The sequence below is a fragment of the Urocitellus parryii genome, chromosome 2, assembly GCF_045843805.1.
Source record: "Urocitellus parryii isolate mUroPar1 chromosome 2, mUroPar1.hap1, whole genome shotgun sequence".
Lineage (NCBI taxonomy): Eukaryota > Metazoa > Chordata > Mammalia > Rodentia > Sciuridae > Urocitellus > Urocitellus parryii.
Genome location: NC_135532.1, coordinates 167,461,738 through 167,482,619, shown reverse-complemented (window position 1 = coordinate 167,482,619; position 20,882 = coordinate 167,461,738). Strand labels below are relative to the sequence as shown.

General features: G+C 40.4%; 1 protein-coding gene across 1 annotated transcript; it reads left to right on the top strand.

The window, feature by feature from the left end:
* Positions 1 to 612: 612 nt before the first annotated feature.
* Cd80 (CD80 molecule) lies at positions 613 to 10,934 on the top strand. Its single transcript, XM_077795532.1, has 5 exons — positions 613 to 661; positions 820 to 1,137; positions 4,927 to 5,208; positions 9,156 to 9,254; positions 10,867 to 10,934. The coding sequence occupies exons 1-5, from the start codon at positions 613 to 615 to the stop codon at positions 10,932 to 10,934; spliced, it is 816 nt and encodes a 271-aa protein (XP_077651658.1).
* The last annotated feature ends 9,948 nt before the right edge of the window (positions 10,935 to 20,882 follow it).

Below are 20,882 nucleotides of genomic sequence, written 5' to 3'. Positions count from 1 at the left end.
TGCACTTCCACACTGTTTTGGGACCATTTGGGGGAAAAGTGGAATTGGGGATTGAACCCAGGGTGCTTTACCACTGAGCCACATCCCTAGCCCTTTTTATTTTTTAATTTTGAGACAGAGTCTTGCTAAGTTACTGAGGGCCTGGCTAAGTATCTGAGGCTGATGACGGGGATGTAGCTTTAGTGGTAAATCACCCCTGGGTTCAATCTCCAGTAAGGAAAAAAAAAAATAAAACTACTATATGATCCAGCAATTCTACTTTGGGTATGTATCCAAAAGAATTGAAAACAGGGTCTTGAAGAGACATTTGCATGCCCATTTTCATAATAGCACTATTCACAATAAATAGCCAAGAGGTGAAAGAAACTAGGTGTCCATTGACAGATAAATGGATTGAAAAATGTGGTTTGTATATTTAGTGAGATATTATCTTCATTCCTTACAAGGGAATGAAGTCTTGTCATATGACATGACATGGATGAACCTTGAGGGCATTAGGCCAGCCAAAAGGACAAGCATTGTATGGTCCCACTTATATGAGCACATTAGTCAAATCCATAGAAACAACGGTAGAATGCTGGTTACCAGGGCCAAGGGAAAGGGGAAAGGATGATGGTGTTTAAAGGGGACAGAGATTACGATCTGCAAGATGAAACACTCTGTAAACAAACAACCAAACAAACAAACAAAAATCCCAAACTGGATTCTCTCATCATGTTTTCTCTTTAGATAACAATGATCTGAGTTCTGTTGCTGTCTGCCCCTGTAAGAATCTGTATTTAGTAAAAATAAAACCTTGTTGTCTTTGTCTCTCCTTAGGCATTAGCCAGGTGACTAAGACAGTTCAAGGAATGGCAAAACTGTCCTGTAACTACAACATCTCTGTTGATGAGCTATCAAGAGTTCGCATTTACTGGCAAAAGGAAAACAAAATGGTGCTGAGTGTTATATCTGGGAGAGTACAGGTGTGGTCCCAGTACCAGAACCGGACCATTCCTGAAATCACTAACAACCTCTCCCTGGTGATCTTGGCCCTGCGCCTGTCAGACAGGGGCACATATACCTGTGTGGTTCAGAAGACTAAAAAAGGATCTTTCCAAGTGGAACACTTGACTTCTGTGATGCTGTCTATCAAAGGTAGGTGATTTGTTTTCTAATCTGATAGATCCTCCCCCGCCCCTGGTTTTTGTTTTGTTTTTGTTTTTGTTTTTTAATTCGTACTCAACCAGATTCTTTTACAGTCTTTTTAAAAAAAAAAAAAAGATTGATTGATTCTTAATGCCCTAAAAGACACTATGTCTATTGTTTCAATCAGAAATTTTACCCAAAAGGGATGTATCTTATTTCATTTTCTTCTTAGGGTCGGTCTGCAGTGTTCCAGTGCATCCTCACTGATTTCTCAAAATGGAAATATCTGTTAGTGTGCATTTCTTGTACTCTGACAACCCAGAGTCATGGCAATCATCCTGGGCAGTGTAATGGCTTGAGACGCCTTCTGAATCTCAGGAGGGCGTCTTTGTTCTCGTGTAGCTGTGCTATTAACTCCACCTGAGCAGGCCAAATGTGCCTGTAGTGCCTCATTGGAAAAGAGAAAAGAGCAATGCAGGCATGGTTTTCAGATTGTATCTGAACACCTCGTACAATGGCTATCTTACTATTATAATCTAAAGTTTTCAAAATGATAACTTACTGAATATTTGAAACTCCCATCTAACAGCCCCTCCTGTGAAGTTAGAGGTTAGAGAATTGGTTTGATGAGTCACTCCTGCCCCAGAAAGAAGCCCTATTTATACCCTTAGTGTGAAGGGCTAATATGGCTTATATTGGATAGGAAGGAATGTTCCGTGGTCACAGTTTCTACAAGACACTGATGCAGCCCACGTCCTTGTTGAGAAATGACAGCCTCAGCTATTTCCTCGCACTTGAAATTCAAACAATTCTTTTACTTTCTGGGCACTTAAAGCTTTTGTGAAAACCAAACCTTATACTTACTAAAATGTAATGATGAATCTTGATCATAGATGACTTTGGCAGATTCTTAGTGAATTCCTCACTGTTCTTCCCCACTTCAGTCATTAGCTATGAATCTTTTTCTGTGGCAATCAGATCACACCTAAAGCTTAGGGGGTAAGCCAGAGGACATGGAATTATCTTACACTTCACTCTGTTTTTTCTGCTTGTTGTTGGAATAAATGGTTATATGATGATGTGGTCTGAGGAGGATTAAGAAGCTCTCCTCTTCCAAAATGCATTAATTCCTGAAATGCTCATCTTTATAGTGCTCCTGAGAGTTTCACCATTTCTCCCAGAAAAGCCCAGTTAAAAGTGAAACTGTGTGACCTGTGGGAGGTGGCACCACAAACATATTAGCCTGCACACTAGTTAATTACATTAGGCATAGGGTCCTCTAACAGAATGCTCAGAGAGAAGCAGAGTCAAAGAAAAGACAAAGAAGTCCGGGTGCAGTAGCTCACACCTGTAATCCCAGCTACTCAGAAGGCAGAGGCAAGAGGATCGTGAGTTCAAAGCCAGCCTCAGCAACTTAGTAAGACCCTCTTTCAAAAATAAAAAAAAAAAAGAACTAAGGATGTAGCGGATGTTGCACAGCAGTTAAGTGCCCCTGGGTTCAATCTCTTGTACAAAAACAAAGACCAAAAAAAAAAAAAAAAAAGGAAAGAAAGCTGAGCATGGTGGTGCACACCTGTAATTCCAGCTACTGGGAGGCTGAGGCAGGAGGATGACAAGTTCCTGACCAGCCTTGGCAACTTGAATGGGACCCTGTCTCAAGATAAAATAAAAATCTTGGAATAGAACCACCCTTTGACCCAGCTACCCCATTCCTCAGTTCATACCCAAAGGACTTAAAATCAGCATACTAGACCCGGTCGTGGTGGCGTACATCTCTAATCCCAGCAGATCTGGAGACTGAGAGAAGAGGGTCATGAGTTCAAAGCCAGCTTTAGAAAAAAGTGAGGCACAAAACAATTCAGCAAGACCCTGTCTCTAAATAAAAAATACAAAATAGAACTAGGGATGTGGCTCAGTGGTCGAGTATCCCTGAGTTCAGTCCCTGGTACCAAAAATAAAATAAAATAAAAATCACCATACTACAGTGACTCAGCCACATCAATGTTTATAGCAGCTTAATTCACAATAGATAAATTATGGAACCAACCTAGATGCTCTTCAACAGATGAATGGATAAAGAAAATGTGATATATATACACAATGGAATAGTATTTAGCTTTAAAGAAGAATGAAATTATGGCATTTGCAGGTAAATGGAGCTGGAGAATATTATGCTAAGTGAGATAAACCAAACTCCCAAAACCAAAAGCCAAATGTTTTCTCTGATAAGCAGATGCTGATCCATAATGTGGGGGCCGGGCAGAGTGGTGAAAGTAGGGAAGAATGGAGGAACTTTGGACTGGGGGAGGGGAGTGAGGGAAGGGGAAGACTGTGGGGGTGGGAAGGGTGGTGGAATGAGATGGACATTATTACCCTATACACATGTATGGTTACACAACTGTTGTGACTCTGTACCATGTACAGCCAGAGGAATGAGAAGTTGTGCTCCATTCATGTATAATGTGTTAAAATGCATTCTACTGTCATGTACAACTAATTAGAACATTTTTTTAAAAAGTAGAAAAAATAAAAAAGGCTGGGGATGTAGTTCAGTCCTTGCCTAGCATGTGAGAGATCCTGGGTTCAATTACCAGCATCACATACACACATGCAAAAAAAAAAAAAAATCCAAGAAGAGGAAGAGAAAACCTTTTAGGGAGGGCTGGCTCTGGTGGCAGATTACAGTAGAAGACCAAGGACAGCTAAAGATAAAATTAGTGGTGTCCTGGAATGGGGGTGGAGAGACATCAGTTAAAAGAAAACAAAATGGGAAAAGTGACCTACTTCACCCAGAACCATTCTGAATTTTCTAAATTGTGTCCATTGAAGTGGTATTTCTCAAATGTTTATGTGTCTGTAAACTATCTGACTTCGAATAATTTAGAATATGATTTATTTGATTTGTTATTCCAGGTTATAACCCATGTCATAATGATGTGAAAAGAAACAAATGTATGAAAGTAATGATTTGGTCTTATGGGTAGATTAACAAGTAGGAAATAATAATAATGCCAACTAAAAATGGCTCAGGAGGGTGGTGGCTTTACCAAATAAACAGATCAAATAGAAGAGAGGTACTTTTTTACTTCAAGTGACAGAAAAAAAGGAAAAAAAAGGGACAGCAAGGACAAAGCTCTGGTGTCAGGAAAACCTGAATTCAGACCCCAGTTGTTACCTACCAGTTTTGATTTCTCCAGATCTCAGTTTATTATTTATAACATGGAAATTATATTAGGTTACATCTTATAAAGTTACTGACATTCAACCCTTTAATTATATATATTTTTAAGGGACAAGGTCTTGCTGCTTTGCCCAAGCTGGCTTCCAACTCCTGGGCTCAGGTAATCCCTCTGCCTCAGTTTCCCCAGTAACTGGGACTATAGGTGTGCACCACTGTGTATTTATTGCTTGATATCTGACCTTTTTTGATCTATATGTACCTTTAGTGTTGCTGTGAAGACAAAATAAGATAATGTCCAGACCTAAGTGAATAGAGCTCAATAAATGTTTGCTATTTTTTCTGTTTGCCTCTAACAGTCACAAGTACTCTGTCAACATTTAGTCACATGAACCTATTTCTTTCTCTAAGTGCCTTCTGATCTTCATCAAAAGTGGTGAAAAAATGGATACAACCAATTCAAATTGAAGTCTTTGGATTATACACAGCTATTAATGACTTATGAGGAGTTGCAAATTATATCTCACTTTATCATTCTTAATAAAACTAAATAATTGACCAAGAATATAAAGCCATATGCCTAGATATCTGACTCTAGTTCTATCCTGTTCTTTCTTTAGCTGACTTCCCTACCCCCAGCATAACAGACTCTGAACATCCATCTCCTGACCTTAGAAGGATAACATGCTCCACCTCTGGAGGATTTCCTAAGCCTTATCTCTTCTGGTTGGAAAATGGAGAAGAAGTAAAAGCTGTCAACACTACAGTTTACCAAGATCCTGAAACTGAGTTGTACACTGTTTACAGCAACCTGGATTTCAATGTCACCAGCAACCACAGCTTTGTGTGTCTCATCAAGTATGGAGACTTATCAGTGTCACAGATATTCAACTGGGAAAAACGTAAGCCACCTTTTCCTGGGGATATTTTACTGCATGGAATCTGAAAAGAACTCAGCCAGATATGCTTTTAGATCAAACTTACTGATAGTAATTTTACAGTCATTTTAGACACACAAGTTAGGCTATTATGTCTTGTTAAGTTTATTGCACAAATGTGATGATAATGTTCCTAGAATAAATATTCTAAAATTTATATACTTAATAACTGCTATTTATCAGGTAGTCATTGTAGGTGAGTTATTGTAATAATATTGTTTTTTAGTAAAAGCACTAAAATTTGCCTCATCATGGTGGCACACACCTGTAATCCTGTGACTGTGAGCCAAGAGGATCACAAGTTCAAGGCCAGCCTCAGCAACTTAGTGTGACCCTATGTCAAAATAAAAAAAATAAAAAGGGCTGGGGAGATAGCTTAGTGGTAGAGAGGCTTTGGGTTTAATACCCAGAACCAGAAATAAATAAATAAAGCAGTAACATTTGTATTTCTTTGGAATTTCCTTCAGGGTTCTGGCACTTTCTTTTAGAGCAGCCTACCTCAATGGGCCATGGTAAAAATCTTTGTCTTTTGTGACTGAATGTGCTTAATAGGAACTACTGGTTCATTCAGAACCAAGTCTGGTAAAAAAAAAAAATGTGAATGATTAAAAATTTTGTGGGCGATACTATAGAATTCTCTTTCCCTAAGAAATGAGATCATCTGAGATTATAAAATGAAAAAGTTGGGTTTAGAGGTATGTTAAACCCATGTCGGTTATCACAGGAGAACTCAGATACTTGAAATTCATTTTCTAACTCATATGGCTAACCATAACAGAGGACCACTGGGATCCTCCCCCAACCCCCAGCTCCACTCCCAAAGATACATTTTGTTGTCTGCTTAATAAGAAAGACTGTACCAAGCAAGATATTCAGTGGTTTGTAAATATGGAGCATAATACATGGTATGGCTTATGCCTTCTTGTTGTTGAGATATTTTAGATGGCATACTACTTCATTCTAGTGTATCTATTCTAGAGTTTTCAGTCTTGGGGTAGATTCTTAAACTATTTTCCTCAGTAGGTAATGAGATAAAATTTCCTGGGAAAATTAGTCCAATATAAACCAAAATTTGACATGGTTTCTTTCATCAATACTCCAAACTTCTTTCTCAATCATATTTATATATATTCTAAAAATTTATAAAAATAAGATTTGAATCATACAGTAATGAAGGTTTATTAATTCAGGAGTTTTTTTTTTTTTACTTTAGATATTTATCATTAGTCAGCCAATTTTAGATTATCCTGTATGTGGGAATTAGTACAGAGATTAATCAGTAACAATAGCTTGAATCCTGTTTTACTTTGGACATTATTTATGTTTGGAAGATGGGTATATGTGACATTTTAGGACAAAGGTTGCCAAAAATTTTTATGATAAGAGTCAGATAGTAAATATTTCAGACTTTACAGGTCTGAGCTATTCTGCAATAGCTCAGTTCTGCTGCTGTACATGAAGCAGCATTGACATGTCAATGAGTGACATGTCTGTATTTGAATAAAACCTTATTTAAAATAGGTGGTAGTCCAGATTTGGCCCAGGCACTGTTGCTAGCTAATGTGTAGGCTTTGTCTTTGTGGTTGGAGAACTTTAGAGTATAAATACCTTAAATCTCACTAACTGGGCTGCAGACATCATTTAGAGTTGAGTCGAAAGTAAATAATGCATTTGTATGTGGTCAAGGGTGACCATATAAACATACATAGGTTAGGTGTGTATAGTTCATAAAAATGTTATGGGTTAATATGAGTAAACCTTTGCTATAAGAATACCTGATGTGGCATACTACAGCGATGCAGCCAATTCAATGTTTTTAGCAGCTCAATTCATAATAGCTAAACTGAGGAAACAGCCTAGATGCCCTTCACTAGATGGATGGATAAAGAAACTGTGGTATATATACACCATGGAACACCACTCAGCCTTAAAGAAGAGTGAAATTATGGCATTTATGGGTAAATGGACAGAGTTGAAGAATATCATGCTAAGCGATGTAAGCCAATCCCAAAAACCAAAGGCCAAATGTTTTATCTGATCAGTGGATGCTGATCAACAATGGGCAGGGGGCATGGAAAGAATGGAGGAACTTTGGATTGAGCAGAAGGGAGGGAAGGGAGGGAGAGGAGAGGACAGGCAGAGTGTGTGGGGGAAGATGGTAGAATGAGATGAACATTATCGCCCCTACAAATGGGTATGTTTGCAAGAATGGTATGACTCTATACCATGTACAATCAGAGAAATGAAAAGTTGTGCTCCATTTAGGTAAAAACATAATAATCAAAGTAATTAAAAAATACCTGATCTGGTGAAAAAATCCAATAATTAATTAAACAGATTGGGTATATGATTTTTGTAGTCTAGACCTGCCAAATTTGATAAACTTGATAAACTGGAAAGAGGTAAACCGGGGACCCCGACTCATGGTGTCTAAAGAAGCTTTAGGCTCAGGTGTCCCGGCTCAGTGTGCTCTGGCTTCTGAGTCTGCCCCTGAGGTGTGTCATAGCATCCAGGCAGGGCCAGTAGACTGCTGCCAGGTATGGTTCCTTCTTTCCCTCACTCCCACAAGGTCCCTCAGGCTAAATGAAGCTCCCAGGTGGGTGTGAATGGCTTCTGAGAGGACGGGTGTGAGCCAGAGGCTGTGAAATTTCAGAATCCCAGGATAACCAGGTGGGCAGGTGAAGGCCTCTTTGTTATTTTGTGTGTCATTCTGGATGACAGAGGCCTACCTTGGTAATACCTTGATGTCTCCTTGTAATGTAGTATTTAACCAAAAAAAAAAAAAAAAGAGCCAACTTTCCCTAATCTGTCATTAGTAGGTATGCTGTGATCAGAAACACATTCTAGAATAATGACTGTAGCAGCAATGTGTAGGAATTGTCACAGCCTAACACACCTGAGGCAGAGACCAGTTTGGAGGATACTAAGTAGGAAATGAGAAAAGTCCAAACTAAAGCAGTCCCTGAAAGAGATTTGGGAAAAAGCAATCAGCACCAGAGGTACTGTGTATACAAAAGCCCATGGTAGGCTACTGGGAAGTGAATACCAAGAAAACATATCATGCCTGGGGGTAACTAATGGTGGCACTCACTGCCTGGTGAATACAGGTGGCAGATGTGCTTTCGGAAAGAATATAGTGAGTTCCGTTTTAATCAGGTGGAGAAGCCGACCTCCAACTATCTCGTCAGGCCCCGAAACTACAAAATCTGGAGCTTGGAAATCAGATCAGAAATATGATAACACATGGCATTTGAAGCCCTGGGAATGGATGAGATCATCCAGGAAGACTGCCATCCCAGACAGTAGTATGTGTGGGAAGAGAACATGCTAAGAGAAAGGTAGAAAGCAGGACAGAACTAGAGAAGGAAAAATAAAGTATATGTAGAATGGGACATCAGCTAAGTATTAGTAGGAAGACAGTAGTGATGAAGACAAAATGCCTTTTGCAGTATCTCCTCAGACTCTTTCCTTTTTTGTGGGGGATGGGGTACTAGGGATTGAAGCCAGGGGCACTTTATCACTGAGCTGCAAACTCAGCCCTTCTTATTTTTTTATTTTGAGACAGGATATCTCTAATGTCAAGGTTGGCTTCAAACTTGCCAACCTCCTGCCTCAGCCTCCCGAGTCGCTGGGATTACGGGAGTACGCAGCACCAGGCATTAGACTCTTTCTTTTGCTCACTTAGCTCAGATGCAAAAGTTCAAACGGTCCTTCTCATATTCAGTGACTGAGATCTGAAGATTAGTTGCCCTCAGTATGTGTCTGATTGAAGAATTATACAAGAAAGTTGTTAGCAGCTGTGTCTTGGTGGGGTGAGGAGGCACAGAAGTGAATAATTCTCCTCATGTGTATATAGAAGAGGACAGGATGGAAATCAAGCTGTAGCTGACGTTTTTCTTTTCCCTCCACAGCCAAGGAAGATCCTCCTGATGATCAGCTCTGGAAGAGAAAGATCCTAATCCCAGTGTGTGTAGGCATCGCTATAATACTTGGGACCTGTTTCATTTGCAGTAAGTACTACCTTTATATCATCATGATCTCAATTCCTGGAAGCCCAGACTCTATTAGTGTATTTCAGCATCTCTCTGTCATTTTAGCTTATTCTCTTCTTGTTATGGTTTGGATGTGAGGTTTCCCCCAGAAGCTCATGTGGGAAACCATGCAAGAAGGTTCAGAGGAGAAATGATTGGGTTGTAAGAGTCTTAACTCAATCAGTCATTTAGTCCCTTGATAGGGATTAACTGAGTGGTAACTAAAGTGGTAGGGTGTGGCTGGAGGGGGTGGGAATTGGAGCATGGCTTGGGGAGTCTGTCTCTGTTTCCTGAACATCACAGGAGCTGCTTCCCTCTGCGACACTGTTCCTCCATGATGTTCTACTTCCTCTTGAGCCGCAAGGAATTGAGCCAGCCTTCTGAAACCTTGAGCCCTCAAATAAACCTTTCCTCCTCTACAATTGTTCTAGTCAGACCTTTTTAATCACAGCAGTGAAAAAGCTGTCTAAAACACTTCTCATGTTTGAGCAAGTCTATGATAACTTCAATGTCTTTTTTAACTTGTCTCAATAAGTTCTTTTCATTCTCTGCACAAATATTTTTGATACCTACTATGTGCCTGGCACTTTCCTAGGTGCTGGAAGTTAACAAAGACAAGAAGTCAGTACCCTTAATATGCATTCTACCGTGGCCCTTTTATTTTCCCTAATTTTGTATTTTCTTGGAGATACTGAGGCTTGCTAACTAATTTGAAAACATCTCCAGTGCTAATTGATATTTTTAATCTTTGGTTTGGAGTTAGAGGAAAGGCAGAACATCAAGATTTCAAGGGCAAGAGTTATTTTCTTGAAGGACAACAAGATGCACTAATGAAGTTGAGAAACTATATGGTCACAGTTGCTCACCGATGCTCAAGTCTTCAGAACACATTTTTGGATAAAAGATGAGGAAAAGTGGTTGATGAAAATACATTTAGGATATTTTACTCTAGGAAGTTAAACTTGTGGCCTTTGATACATTCTGCCTTAGATCTCTGTGACTAAATGAAGAGGAACTGCTAGGCCAAAGCTATAGCTGTAATTACCAGGAAGGGATTCTGAAACTTCCTGGAGTTGAAATCACACACACTGAGTGAAGAAAATTAGAAGACCACCTTCTGCTGATTTTTCTAGCTTTCAGCACACTCACAAAAATGTCAATGCTCAGAGAAAGTCAAAAGTGACTGTGTTATGAGCAAATTACTCTATGGGTGGGACTCAAGAGTATTTCAAATACAAACTATTCAATCTTACCCTCTAATTCAGGGATCCTCATTCTGAGCACTATTAATATCCACATTTTGGGCCGAATAATTCTTTGTTTTAGAGTGCTGTTCTGTATCCTATAGGATGCTTAGCAACTTGCCTAGCCTCTACTCACTAGGTGCCAGGAGCACCTTTGCCAGGGTTGTGACAACCAAATGTCTTTTTTGAAGTATTACCAAATGTCCTCTGGTGGGAGAGGATGAAAGTTCCCCCTGGTCTAAGAACCACTGCTCTAGATGTAAGACAGTCTGAAGTCTTGCTGAAACACACAGCCATGATTTAAGGTAGACTTAATATCATTTTTATTGTTCATGTTTATCTCCAAGTACTACACATGCGCATGCAGAGAAGGAATGAGGAAGGAGTAGAGATGAGGACGACAGCCCACATTTAAAGAGGACCTGCAGAAGCCTGAGGCTAAACATAATATGAACAGGTAGCTTTCTCTAGCTCTTCTCTACCCCTGTGGGACATATGGGATGGTGCTGATCTGAGGCACTCTTTCTTCCTCTTAGTATCAAAAGTGAGCTCTTTTACTTACTACCTCACCTCAAAAACTTTATTCATATTACTCTAAACAGATTTCATTCAAAATGAAAAATAAAAGCCCCTCTCTCTTCCTTTGAAGGTGCTATTCTGACATCTTTTTTTTTTTTTTTTTTTTTTTTTGTGGTGTTGAGGATTGAACCCAGGGCCTTGTGCATGCAAGGAAAGCACCCTACCAACTGAGCTACATCTCCAGCCTGAAATCTTCTCCTCTTGTCAGCCAACTCAGTATCTTTATTTATAAAACTCCTGAGCTAACTTCTTATTTCAATCATTCATTTTCCCTATATCTCTCACTTTTCGTGGACACAGATTGGGATCAGTTCGTACTGACGTGATTACATCTTCCTTGATTTCTCTGCCTCTTCCTGACAGACTCATCCTTCTGAACAATCACTCAGCCAAATTACATCAAGAAGTATTCTGCCATGTCCTTTACTCACTTAAAAACTCAGAAGAGACCCCAATGCCTACAGGAAAAGTTTTGAAACTTTTAATTCTATATGCCAGCTGATCTCTTCAGTCTAAACATCCTCGGTCCTTACCAGTGTTCACATAGCCTCATTTCCAGGCACTAGATGCTAGTGAATGGAGTTCAAGACTTTTAGATCTGTCTTAGTGACTCTACACACAGGAGGAAATCACAATCTAGGATCTGGAATATTCTTTCTTTTAGCTTTTGTGAGAAATTTAGCTTTTGTGAGAGTTACACTGTTGACTATCAATTTGGTGTTCTCCTAAAAGACAGTGGTCTTTATGTAAGAGAAACATTGGAACATTGAAATCTTTACTGATATCAGGTGTAGAGTATTTATAACACTCATGTTTAGCTTTAACTTATGAAGTTTCAGGTAATCCCTGCATGAGAAATGAGAACCTGTAGAATTTCCTTTAAAAATAAAGGAAAATGAAAAACCCCTTAGGTTTTTCAAAAACACCATATCATTTTTTTTTTTTTTTTTTTTTTGGTAGTAGGGATTGAACCCAGAGGTGCTTTACCACTGAGCTACATCCCCACCTCTGCCCTGCACTTTTTTTTGAGAAGGGTCATGCTAAGTTGCTCCGGGCCTCTCTAAATTGCTGAGGCTGACCTTGAACTTGCTATCCTCCTGCCTCAGCATCTGGAGATATTGGGATTACAGATGTGCGTTAACATGCCCAGCCTACCATGTCATCCTAGTCTTATAAAAATCTCTATGAGCTACTCAGGAGGCTGAGGCAGGAGGATCACAAGTTTGAGGCCAGCTTTAGCAACTTAGTGAGACTCTGTCTCAAAATGAAAAATAAAAATGACTAGGGATTCTTGTCCATGTCCCACACGGGCTGTGAAATTTGGGTTTTCTCTGTGTGGAGCAGGCTGGCTGCGAAATAATGCTAAGAAAAGAATTCGGAAAAAAAAAAAAAAAAAATCACCCTACACAGAAAGTAGTTTTGAAAAGTGAGGATATGATGGCTCTGCAACCCTAGGGGTCCTGCTTCCACACTGGAGAGAGAGAAGAGCCCACATTTGCTTTATTTATACAAGAGGGCTTCTTCAAAGGTTTTCCATGGAATGTTCTTTTGCCAAATAAGGTAGGAGGTGAGCTGTCCAAGCCCAGTGGGTATGCCAACTCCAGAGATACAGAGCAGCCTCCCTAGCCAACCAAAGACTGAGGTCACAAAGTGCTTTGCGTAATCCATTAAGTGGGGGAAGCCTGTTGCAATGGGCAAAGGTGTGACATATGCAGTCGAGGGGAGAAATAAAGAATGTCTATGTGCTAATGCCCTTTTTGATGCTTTTTTCACTCAAATTATTCAATACCATTTCACTCTTTAGGTTCTTAATCAAGAAAACAACAATCCTTAATGCTGAGCCCTGCAATAGACATAATCAATCCAAAACAAATAATTCTAAGTCCATTCTAAGCACTGCAAACACCCTTAATCATGACAGACTCATGACACACATTCCCTCTGCATGCTAAGCTCAAGTGCCAGATCTAAAGTCTCAAGCCTTAGGCCTTAAGTCCAGCAGATGCACATTCACTCAGACCACTGTGATCAGGTCAGGAACCAATGGAGGCTTCTCCTGGGGTGGAGAGAATGACCCACTGAGGAGAGGGTTGTAAGGAGAAGTCACTGTTCTCACCAGGGTCAAGATATGGCTATAGAGTTTGAGAGTGGTGAGGATGATGTAGAGGATCAAGCAGATGATGAGAAGAGTTGGGATGTCAGTCCAGGTCCTCATCTGGCTCTCTAACATGTGGGCATGAGCGTCGGCTGACTAAATGTCTGTTCATTTGCTCCATCATTTATGCTAAATTTTGGGGCTTCTACCCGCCCTTTCATTCCCTATCAGCCATTACCAGGTTTCTCAGTGATGTCTTTTATTCTAGGGTCAGGACATCTGGTCTGGTGGTTTCTGCCCTGATCTCTCACTTCTGACTTTATCAGGGCGAAAGTAAATGACAGTGACTTCACTCTGAGTTTTATCAGGGTTGTGGAAGGTGACTTATCAGGCTATGCCTGATGAGAACATTGGAGGGCTCTGAAGCTTGTGTAGTGGGGACTGCTGTTTTATTTTAAAATGGAGTTACTTAGGCTAAGGCCCTTCTTAGGTTAAGGTCATCCTTACAAAGCCACAAAATGACTTGCCATGCCAGACCAAAATCTCCTTGGTTCCAAGGCTGAGTGGAGGCTTTTCAGATAGCTCTGGGTGGCCCCACACAGGGGATTGTCACCAGCCGTTCTTATAGTCAGAGAAGTAGTTAGATTCAATCAAATCCATTTTATTAATGCTCATCACACGTCAACACACACATCCTAATTCTAAGTCCTGAGTCTATACCCAAGGGTCCCAGATGCTCACCTATGCTAGAACTCGACCCAGGCCAGAGGAGTCTGGTACAGGTGGGGTGGCAAAAGCAATGGAGGTATCTCAGTCCTGTCAGCCCCACCAGCTCACAGAATTCTAGGTTTTTAAAGCCCTCATTCAGCTGTGTCTCCAGATGTTAGCTGGGTGGCGTCTGGGGCGTACCTGGTTACACCCTGGGTGTATCCTCTTACATCACTAACTTAAGTCTATCTAAGTTCTGCAGTTCACATTACATCATTGGCACACTGCTTACATCACTCAATATTTAATCAATAATCAGTATAGTTAATAATCAATTCTCATAATATTTCTGGTACTCATATCAGGGATGAAGCTCAGTGGTAGAGCACTCCTGGGTTTTGTCTTCTGTATCACAAAATAAATAAATAAAATAAAAATGTCTTTGAGCAATATCTTTCTATTTCTATTTTATGGGGAGAAACCCAAGACTCCCAGAGGTGAGTGATTTGGCTGAGATTATACAGAGAAGGAGCTAAAGCAGGGCTCAAACTGGACTTTAAGCTCCTTTCACTACACATTTCTCCAATCTTCCAAACACTTACCCTGTTTTCTTTTTATTTCAGTGTATTGCTCATTTCTTGATACTGAAATCTGTCCTTTCCCCCCAAGAAGACCCAATAACTACCACATGGTTTTGAGAATTTGGCCTCTGAAATTCTGTATAGCCCAGAATTTATTTTCATGTCTTATACCCTTTACAGACTTCTACCTATGGAAAAGGGCAACCATGTCTAATGCCTCTTTGCCCCCCCTCCCCCCACAGGAGAGTCTTGATCAATAGCATTTGATTGTTTAGTGTAACTGCTTTAATAAACACTTGCTTGACCATATATTTCATGTGGAGAAAATTAGTCTAGTTCTAAGTTCTCTCATACTTCCAAACTTCCTTCATATTCTTTAGCTATTAAGATTTATATCTATAACATTACCTCAAGATACCTTTGAGGTTAAAATTAATAGTAATAATTACCTTGAGATTAAAAGTGCACAATTTATTTTTTTTCTCCCTTGCAAATTTAGGGCTTAGAAAACTCATTTATTTATTTTGTTTCCTCAGGTTCCACCTCCGTTTGGGTGAGGTAGCTCTGGTAACCTTGATGAGCTCAGCCTGAATTTTTTTTTTTTTTTTTATATTGAAGGCTGTACCACAAAACTTCATCCCCAGCACACAGACACGTCATCTTTTTCTGTGTTCATTTTTGGGACAGAGTGTTGCTGAGTTGCCCAGGCTAAACTTGAACTTGTGACCTTCTTGTGTCAGCCTCCTGGGTAGCTGGGTACAGACAATAAGCCAATGAGGCTGGCTCATTTAATATTATATTTTTTTTCCTTTTTGCTCTCCAACTTCCTCATCAGATTCGGAGAAAACTGAAATATCCAAAATTAATTTCCTCTGATGTATGAGTGCATATCTTTTGTACCTCAAAGCAATAACGAAGTTGGAGAGGGACAGTTTTAAGTCATAGTTTACTGGTTCATATTGGACTGATAATGTTGGTAAATGACAACAGATGAGTTTGACCTCATTTATAAAATGTTTTTAGAAAGTTCTCATTTAAAATGAGATTTTTTTTTTAAATAGTAAGCTATCTTCTGAGGTAATAGCCTTAAAAGTTGTGTTCCTTCTTGGTGTTCCTGGAGCCTACACAGAATTGAAAAGAAGAAAGTAGTCAACTGTGTTCCTATGTTACTTATAAGTCCTCTTTCCCTGAAACTGCCTTCCACTGGACCAGGAGTGGACCCAGCTAACACCGGGGAAGATATTCTCATCTGAAAATGGAACTGGAGAGCAAGATGACCAAGTTTCTCAAATGTGACTGGATTTAAGATGTTTCATTTTGGCAGCATTCTAATGGGGCCATATTCTAGGAAACATGGGTACGCTTTTAAGTGGTTGCTTTCAGAACAAATCATTGAAAAAAATAAAGGTAGTGGGCTGACAAGAACTTAAGGTAAAGACTCAAACATCAAAAAATAAACAATAAAACTAAAAACACCAGGAGCTGCTGCTGCATTTAAGGTTTACAATCCTTAAACAATATCTTAAGGAAACCTCAAGAAGAAATTTGTAATATTTCAAATATAAATAATATATAAATTATATTAAATTATTATTGTTATACTTGATAACTATGTTAGCTCTGAAGGGTTATGGGAAATAATATGCCTGTAAGACCAAGCTACACTGTCCTTCTGTTTTTCCCAGGGGCTGTCATGTAGGAATATTATTTTCTATAACTCTTCAAGCTCTAATTTTAAAAAGTTTTGCTTTACTTGTATTATTGTGATGTTTTTGTGATATGAATAAAAATATTTTTAAAAACAACTCTTTCCTTTTATAATTTCTACTTGAAAGATTTGGTTTATATGTGACTGTGAATAAAACAACAACAGCTGGGAGCAGTGCTGCAGATCTATATTCCCAGCACCTCGGGAAGGCTGAGGCAGGAGAATCACAAATTCAAGGCCAGCTGCAGCAACTTAGCAGGACACTGTCTCAAAATAAAAAATAAAAAGGACTAGAATGTAGTTCAGTGATAAAACACCCCTGGGACCAATCCCCACTACTAAATAATAAGGATAATAATAAAATTGAACAATGAACAGATTGGCTAACTGCCCCTTTGTCAGCAATTTATAAATGGAATAATTAAGCATCAGATCCCATAGGTTAATGGCTTCAAAACAAATAGGTTCTAGAACAGGGAATAAAATGGATAAACTCTCCGGCCTTAATTCATGATCTGTTACTAAATTTTAGTTTTCCTCCTCCTCCACTTTTTTTTTTTCTTTCTTTCTTTTCTCTTTTCTTTTTGCAATACTAGTGATTGAACCCAGGGGCACTCTACCACTGAGCTATACCCTCAACCTTTTATATTTTGAGATATAAAAAATTTTATTTTGAGACACGGTCTCCCTAAGTTGCTGAGGCTGGGATTGAAATGTTAATGCCTTTAGAGCCCTTCCTCCACCCTTATCAAAATAACCTACCCCTTCCCAATCTGTTGCTAAGATAACCTGTCCCTGGAATTGTCCCTCTCCTACAGGGAGTTATGAAGTTGTTAATTAATACCTCCAGGGTTGCTTCCTGCCCAGATCACTCCATTTGGCTCTTAACCCAGCCCATCTGCTTCTCACCCTTTGGCCATCCCACAGGGCCATCTCCAGAGCCTAGTCTTATGTGTAGAAAAAGAGAACTAAGAGGGAAGAAGTGGGGAGATAGGGATATAGCTCAGTTGGTAGAGTGTTTGCAGTTGGTAGAGTGCTTGCAGTTGGTAGAGTGCTTGCACAAGGCTGTTGGCTCAATCCCCAGCACCACCACCAAAAAAAAAAAAAAAAAAAAAGAGGGAAGAAGGTAGGAAAACAAAGAAAGTCTAGGATGTATAAAAGGGGCAGGACACCCTCATTTCTTGGTATACCAGGATACCAGCTCCCTCCTGGGAGAAACTGTGCTGCTCTCTTTAAATAAACCCTGCTTTATATGCTTGCCTAGGTAATGTTCAAACTTCAACATGTGAGGAAGTAGTTTTGTCACCAAAAACCGGCGCTATCAACATTACTATATCTGAGGTAATAATAGTCTTCCATAGGGTTTCCTTAGATCCCTAAAAGTGGCTCTGCCTCCATGGTATTTCTGGACCCTTCTGAAATTGAAGGACCCTACACAAGCACCGGAGATGTTTATCTGATGATCAGTTAAGGGTAGCCAGTTGAGAACAGGATGGTTGGGAAAGAACAGAAAGCCAGGCCCCAGGACATGCCTGAACAAGCAGGAACAGAAAGAGCAGAGTGCAATTATGTGGTTTTTGGAATGCAGACCTGTACCCCCTAGGTGGCCTATATGCTAGATTTAAAGAAACCAATAAGAAACCTGTTGCTTCCCGCGCGCGCGAAATCTGTCCTAAACCCTATAAAAATCTCTGTATCCCCAAGCCCGTGTGCCAGTTCACCAAAGCTCCGGCTGAGGTTCTACTGGGCACCCGCAGGCGCCTGTGTTTCAATAAACCACCTCTTGCTTTTGCAGCCAGTGTTTCGTGTGATTCTCCTTGGACAGGGAAACGGAGGGTCTTTCAAAATCAGCACAGAATTAAAAAGAAGGAAGTAGTCAACTTGTGTTCCTATGTTATTTATGACTCCTGTTCCACAAGTCTCTTCCACAAGAAAGAAACTTCTCAAATAAGTTATCATAAAAGGATCAGACCCTAGTTGGGTGAGATAGCACAAGCCTGTAATCCCTGCTATTTGGGAAGCTGAGACAGGATGATTATGAGTTCAAGGCCAGCCTGGCCTCAAAATAAAAGGGCCAGGATGTAGATCAATGGAAGAAAGATTAACCCCCCACACTTCTCCCCCATTCAATCCACTGTACCACAAAAGACAAGAACAACAGCAAAAAAAAACCCAAAACCCTGACTCTCCCAGCCCTAGTCACTCAATAAAAGGCTGGGCCAATCTTGTGTTCACAGGCAGTTTTGACTTCTCTTTCAATCTTGGCTGCCGGTTTTCTGTTCTCAAGACTAAAAGGCTCAGGGGTCACTCTAGTTAAACTGGGCTAACTGGGCTGCACGAAATAATCACACAAGAGACACAAATACCTTTTTCTTTGGGGGTGCTGTGACGGCTCCTCTGACCTTAAGGGTCCACAGAAAGAGAGAGCACACGCTCTGACCCCTTTTATTGAGGAGAAGCTATTCAAATGAGGCAAGGGGTCAGGTTTCAGGGGGCTGAGTCTGTCTTCATGATGTCCACTGTCAGCAGGTTGACTGACATCTGAGTAGGCCACACCCAAGGGCACAATAAGAGAAGGGGACACACACAAGGCACTTCCATGGAAGATTCTATCCTAAACAGGGCAAGGGGTTCTATTACAAAGGAACAGGTGAGCATAGCTTCACCCATGGGGCTGTAGCAAGATACACCCATTTCTGTGACTGAGCGCCTCAGCACCCAGCTGGGGAGTAATTCAGTCACCCTTAAGGTTGGCCTCCCACACTTGGCTGTTCCCTTCAGCTGGAGGCAAAGGCCCTTCCTTCTCTGCCCCTGCCCCCAATGCTTTGCCTATATACTCCTGCTCACTTGAAGTAATAAGGTTGTGCCATTAATATAGACTGGACATATTTGTGACTTCCCACAGGGTCACAATTTATTGAATAATAACAAATTCACAAGCTGTATCACTTTCATAGGTTACCATTCTTCAAGTACTGAATGGGTCCCTTGGTAGGAACAAGTCAGGTTCTTTCATTCCAATCTTAATTACTAAGATCTAGAACATTCAAGTCACACATGGCACCTTACACACTGATAAGGTATATAGCTTGCAGAAAAGTGAAGAAGGGTTAAGGTGGTTAGAGTTCTAGGGGGCTGCTCTGAGAGTAAAGACAGACAGCAAATACAAACTCAAGAGATACTGCAAGTGGTCAGATTGGAATTACTAAACATCCCCAGAACTTCAGGGTCCAGAGCAGGGAACTTATTCTAGGCCAAGGTCCAGACAGCAGGCAAGCAGTTTCAAAGTGGGCTGCATCAAACAGGAAGATCAAGCTGAGTGGAAACCTGGGGACTCTGATGGTCTGTTGGCAGGTTGGTAGGTGCCCCATGGGCCCCCATAACCAGTTTTGGGATGCTTTTCCTTTCGTGAATTTCAGGTAAGGGGGTTGTATCTGGTGAGAATAATAAGTTCATGGGTCTCAATTTCTTGATAAGCTCATGCATCCATGTGCTTCTGATTTAAATCAATACATTCACCGGTAGTCATTTTTATTAGCACTATTAATTTATCAGTTTGTGCCTTATGGTTATGCTGTGCAGATGGTGGGGTTTTTTGTACACATCAGGTACGAACAAGGGATATTGTCATTCTATTTTAGCCCATTTACACTCAAAACAGAGCAATCCTAGCAAATTACTGCTTTCCAAAATGGAGTAGTTCAGAGGTAGGCAGGTCCTGAAAACTGCTGTTCTAGTCATCATGGAGTAACTCAAGGCAGGGCACAGCCTGCTCTCCATATTACTTCACTCAGATTCCATTCTTACTGGCTGGCACTAAGTCAAAAGTTCCAATCTCTGGTATCACCTTACAAGGGCTCCTACTTTAGATGCCAGTCGCCAGCCCTAGGTTGTTGCACCTGTGCTTCCTACTGACCAGCTATATAGTTGGGTTCCCATGACATCTCCTTAGGTTTAATTTACTTAAATAGCTTATAGAACAAAAACACTTTACTGGTTTATTATAAATAATATTACAAAGGAAACAGATGAAGAGATGCATAGTTAAGCAGGGAGAAGGGGCACGGACGTTCCATGCCCTTTTTGGGCAGGCCACTCTCTAGGAACCTCCTCAGGTTCAGCTATCTGGAAGCTTTCCAATCCCTGTCCTTTGGGGGATTTTATAGAGGATTTATTACATATGCCTGATTGATTAAATCCTTGGCCATTGGTGATCAACCTTAACCTTTGGTTCCTTTCCCCTTAACCAGAGTTTGTGGGGTGGGACTAAAAATGCTTGCCCTCCACTTCTGCTTGGGTCTTCTGGGTGAACAGCCACATCCCCTCTGGAGATGGATGCTAGCTATCACTCAACTAATTCACATACAAAAAGACATGATCTCTTTGGAGATTCCAAGGATTTTAGGAGTTGTATGTCAAGGATAAAGACCAAATATACAATTCACAATATTATACTTGACCTAAATAATTTCACTTAGTATCCAATCTCAAGAAGATGCTATTTCTTGGCAGGTTGAGAAATCTGAGAGGTAAAGTAAAATGGCTTTGCTATAGTTCACATGGCTGAAATGGAGAGCCAGTGTTCTGCTTCTGGAGCCCATGACTGTAGCTACTATTTACCCATCTCCGTAGACCTAACTCTTGGGGAACAACAGTATTCTTAAAGTAGGAGCAGAGAGGCCCAACACTAAA

Bases quoted from the DNA above. Each gene is read 5' to 3' on its own strand.
- Cd80 (XM_077795532.1), top strand. From the start codon at position 613: ATGGTGTTTAAAGGGGACAGAGATTACGATCTGCAAGATGAAACACTC. The intron at 662-819 runs GTAAACAAACAA...GTCTCTCCTTAG, and splicing joins TCTGCAAGATGAAACACTCT to GCATTAGCCAGGTGACTAAG. The intron at 9,255-10,866 runs GTAAGTACTACC...TTTATCTCCAAG, and splicing joins TGGGACCTGTTTCATTTGCA to TACTACACATGCGCATGCAG.